At 39.9% G+C, this 4857-nt stretch overlaps 1 protein-coding gene across 1 annotated transcript in view; it reads left to right on the top strand.

Annotated features, from left to right (window-relative positions):
* Positions 1-3501: 3501 nt before the first annotated feature.
* LOC108769054 (uncharacterized) overlaps positions 3502-4857 on the top strand; it is a gene marked incomplete at its 3' end in the record, with an annotated part of 23356 nt that continues 22000 nt past the window's right edge. Inside the window, exon 1 of the mRNA XM_018519800.1 lies at positions 3502-3547. Coding sequence (XP_018375302.1) covers positions 3502-3547 — 46 coding nt within the window. The remainder of the gene's footprint in view (positions 3548-4857) is intronic.

The raw sequence follows: 4857 nt of genomic DNA, 5'->3' as shown, positions 1-4857 counted from the left end.
CCCCCTCGTTGCCCCTGAGTTAGAACCCGCCTATATACCCTACTGGTGGCTCTGAACGGAAGCGTGAGATGCCACAAACCCGATGTCGCGGCACAACGCTTATCCATACCTCCAACCGTCCCCGCCAATCGTGTGGTCGCGTTAGCCGTGCTACTGGATGATGGTTGGCCCGCACTACTACACTCACCGAGGCTACCGCGAGTACTTGGACCCGCCCCATCCACCGCAAGAGATACATGGCACTTGGTGAAATGGGCCTTAACATCCGTATATAGATATTTTCCTTTAGGTTCATAATTGCATTCAGAACATTTATAGCTTATTGTGTCTCCCGGGTAATATTTTTTAAGATGTTTGGATAGATACGGCAAGTCGCTGTATTCGCTCTTTACTTTTCCTACTCCCTCATCACCGAAACATTTAGCGCACTTAAGGCACCTTACCTTAGGGGGCAGTAGATATTCGATATAATGTACTTGTGGATCCGTCATAACGAGTGCGCAGCGAGCTTAATTGCTGTTAAATTAAAGGGGCCTCTGGATGACTTGGCCCCTCGACCAATCACGGAGGACCGCGATTGGCCGACTCGTATCGACCAATCAAATGCTGGCGAAAATTGGAAGTCTATTGAACTTTAATAATTACTATGCGCACTCGTCACAACGAATAGTCACACTGAGCGAATACAGCACAATAACGAAAAATAAAGTCAAAATTAATAATTAATTGCACTCACGGCCCTAAATTCACAAATAATATCACTTTAACTCTAATGTACGTGACTGTCAGGTTTTACGAACAAGTACCAATGAATATGATTTTTGGAATGTACACAAAGAGATGATTTTAATAACGTACTCCCGACCGCGATGGTTTTAAGAACTTTACGAACAACGGACTTATGATCACAGCACACACTCTTGCATAACGCATAATATATAGTGTATAATGGAATCAACCAATCGAAATTCTTTTTTTCCATGGAATGAGAGGAAAGGAAAGCTTCTGATTAGTTGATTCGCTTAAATGCAATATGCGTTATGCGTTATGCAAAAGCTTGTTTCTGGGCTCTTAAGGGCTTCACACATGAAACGCATAACAGAGCATAAACATAACATAAGGCCGCTAAACCAATGAGCATCTTATGTAAATCAATATGGCAACATTATGCTAGATGCTCATTGGTCCAGCAGTCTTATGTTATGCTTATGCTCTGTTATGCATTTCATGTGTGAGAGCCCTTAAGCGGGGAGCACAGACTCTTGCATAACGCATAATACATAATGCATAAGGAAATGAACCAATCAAAGTCTTTTATTTCCTTCTTTTCCATGAAATAAAGGACACTGATTGGTTGATTTTCTTATGCCTCATGTTTTATGCGTTATGCAAAAGTTTGTGCTACCCGCTTTAGAGAAATTTTTGCGATCAAGTTTCGTCAGACTTGAGACCACTCGGGCGGATCGGACGTGTTCCCTCTCGTCTCGGGTGTTGCGTCACCTCGACTATATTTTTGAAAAGCGTTGCCGGCTTGAACTGTGCCGTTGTATTTCAATTTCGGTAGTCCCTTTATCCGTCTCGGCGCGCGGCGTGCGGCGTGGAAGCGTCGTAGCCGCAGGCGTCCAGTGTTTGAAGGGGCTCCTCACCATTTTGATTGCATCATCCTTTGTTTTACTCGCCCGGTTCGAGGTGGCCGGTGCATCCCATTCCCAATTACGATTCGTTCAATTTACGCAGACCTCAATGGCCCAGTACCAGCTTGCGTAGGCCAATAACAAGAAAAAGAAGATTTTCGCGATCGCATGACAGCCACGTACATGCACTCCTAACCTCATTTCGCGGCACGTATAAAGTGTCAACGGAAATCATTTCTCGGCAAAATCGCGAACACTCACACTCGATTAATAACTAGACATATATGTATCACGACACCAATAGACACATATACAGGATGACCCATTTTTACTAATATAACATAAAGGCATGTGACAGAGTAGTTGCGAGAAAATTATCCCCACTCCTTCTATTTTTTCTGACTTCCGCGGCGTAAATCCCAGCGCGGCGTATATACCGAAGTTACCCTATTCTAAGGCCCGTATTCAGAACACGCTTACAATGATGTTAGCGCCCTAACATACTATACTTTACGTCACGTATATTATAGAATTTCAGAGATAAATATGCGCTTTTATCGATAAAAGCGCGTTCTAAATACGGTTTATTCCTTGCGGATGGAACTTAGCCACGCGCGGATCGAGAGCGAAAATTTACAAGTATCGCGAAGCGTCGTGCTTACCGCTATGCTGGGAAAGTATATCAAATATACGCGTGACAAGTGTACTGATCTCAGAAATTGATCAGAATGATCAACCTGTAGTCCTTGTGTCATCGGTTTATATATTTACGAGGGGTGACGTCTCGCGGTAAGAGGGGAATCACGAGTCATTATTCTAGAATATTAAATTGACTTCCTTATGCCAAAATCTCGCTTGTTATTAACAATTTCGCAATTTCAGACATACGAGGCGGCTCTTCATATTTGCTTCCATCGATTGACATTCTCATAGTAATTAAAATGCGTCTGTAACTGCTTGCTGCAAAACTCGTGGTTTTTATTCACGCGTTTCTCGTATCTTATCGCTGAGCAGAGTTGCTCGTGAGAATCACGGTATTTTACGCTCGGTGTTGATTTAGATGAATATGTTTTAACAAGATGTCTTCTCGCAGCTTGTCATCGCTTTTTCGCGCTTAGCTCTGCCGATTGCGTTTTTTGAGAGTTAATAATATTCTCGGGTGCTCCTCATAAAGCGATTGCACGTGGCAATCGCTTCAATTAGTGGTGCTTTAATTAATGAGAGAGGAAGATTTCCTTCTCTTAACGTTATATACACTACCCCCAAAAAGTTTCCGGACATGGAACTTAAAATTGTATAACATTCACGTCACCGTAACTCGGTAAAAAGTCATCGCAAACAAAGAAATAATATAGCATTTTAAAGTTTGAAAATTATGCTTTAGTATACTTTTGACTGCTTTTCACAAACATTTTGTCTTTATAATTTTGTATCGTAACAAATATCACCTTGTTGTACTTCTTAAAATTACGTACATTTAATAGTGCGCAGTTTGATAAAAAGTTTTTTTTCAAAAAGTTCAATATTATTGAAAAACAGTACAAAGATTTACCTTCAAAATGCTTTTTTAAAAAAAAATTCTTATGATTTTTCTTGACTGAATTACGTGTTGCGTCCAAGGTTCCGCACGCATGGAACCTGAGGGGGTGAACGTAACGGGAAACTTGTCTACCGTCGTTGTCGGATCCTAGCTCCGGACCGCAAGGGAGCGAGGTGGGAAAACCGACTCGGACGGGAGGCACTTCGCTTCGTCCTTAGGCTCTCGAAGAGCCGGGGGTCTGAAGGGGGACGAAGTTGAAGTCTCGCTCGAAGTCGTCACTCCGCTGAACGGTTCCCCGAGGCGGACGCACACGCTAAAGGCCGGGAAATGGGTCAGTGTGCCTTAGGGGAACACTTCTATCCCATATGGGCCAGTACGTCCGAATGCCCTTATTTTCGGCCTTGGAAATGAATTCAAAGGGCCGGGGATTGGACCAAGTGCAATCGTGGTGTGAGCGTTATGAATACAAGGAGATGTTTCTCGAAATTAAAACAATCAGGGTTTAATAGTTACGTGATATAATTAAAATTACGAACTGTCATTACATTATATGTATAGATATACGAGGTGTGATCAAAAAGTAAGGTGACTTTTTGAATTTCGCGCGCTCTGTACACTCTAATTTCAAAATTTTTTTTTGTTGTGTTGGTACACTCGTCACGATCATATGTTCACAGTTTTGAGTTTAGGGATGGGCGATGTTGGAAAAAAAGATCGATGCTAAATTAATCGTTGTTTGAATACATCGAGGTTGAATATTCGATTATTTGTCAAAAATATCGATTAATCGGTTATTTTGAAAGAAGTATTTTTTAATTGTAGAAATGACTTTATAAGAGATGATTTTATAAAGGAATAACGCAAATTAATGAATACATTTTATTTTATTTTTGTCTCTCTCTCTCTCTCTCTCTCCCTCTCTCCCTCTGATAAAATAATTTCTCAGGTTTCAGTTTTCCGAAATGCGGTGCACTTGTAGGTTGATGCTGAAACTATAAATAATTTTCAGAAAAATTATATTATTGTTGCTAATGCATGCTTTTACAACAAACCATAAATGCAGACATTGTTTAATGAACGTATAGTATTTTGGTTAAAGGAAATAATATGTTTTCAAGGAAATAGTTCAAGATGGAAAGTTCTGTTTAATTGGAAGTAATGCATACATAACATTTTCAACTATTTTACATACGCATCTTACACAATACGCAATTAAACATTTAAATAAAATAAATATTTGTAAACCAAGGGATAATCTTGTAATAAAACATAAATCTCACTTTCAATAAGAAGAATAAACAAATTAAAAGCAAAAATAAACAAAACAGAACAGACAAGTATCAAAATCACAGTACAGTACAAAATCACAGAGTAGAGACAAGTAAAATCATTCCATTGTGATTTGTGACACGACCTTATTAGATGAAAAATAATTTTTTTTAAAAATACCGATGTTTAACATAAAAAATCGATGCATCGATGCATCGCTGAGAAGGACATCGAGTGGATTAATCGACTATTCGAAAAAAAACTATCGACCATTTCGATTAATCGGCAAACATCGCCCATCCCTAGTTTTGACTGTATAGCATGTGTTGTTTTTATGTGAGAGGCATAAAGGTTAGACTCGTGTTTGCGTGCTCGGCGATTTTTTGCTGTTGAAAATAATGGAGCAGAGAGTTT

Source organism: Trachymyrmex cornetzi, unplaced genomic scaffold (genome assembly GCF_001594075.2).
Source record: "Trachymyrmex cornetzi isolate Tcor2-1 unplaced genomic scaffold, Tcor1.1 scaffold846, whole genome shotgun sequence".
In the NCBI taxonomy this organism is placed as follows: domain Eukaryota; kingdom Metazoa; phylum Arthropoda; class Insecta; order Hymenoptera; family Formicidae; genus Trachymyrmex; species Trachymyrmex cornetzi.
This window is presented reverse-complemented; position numbering and strand designations above follow the sequence as displayed.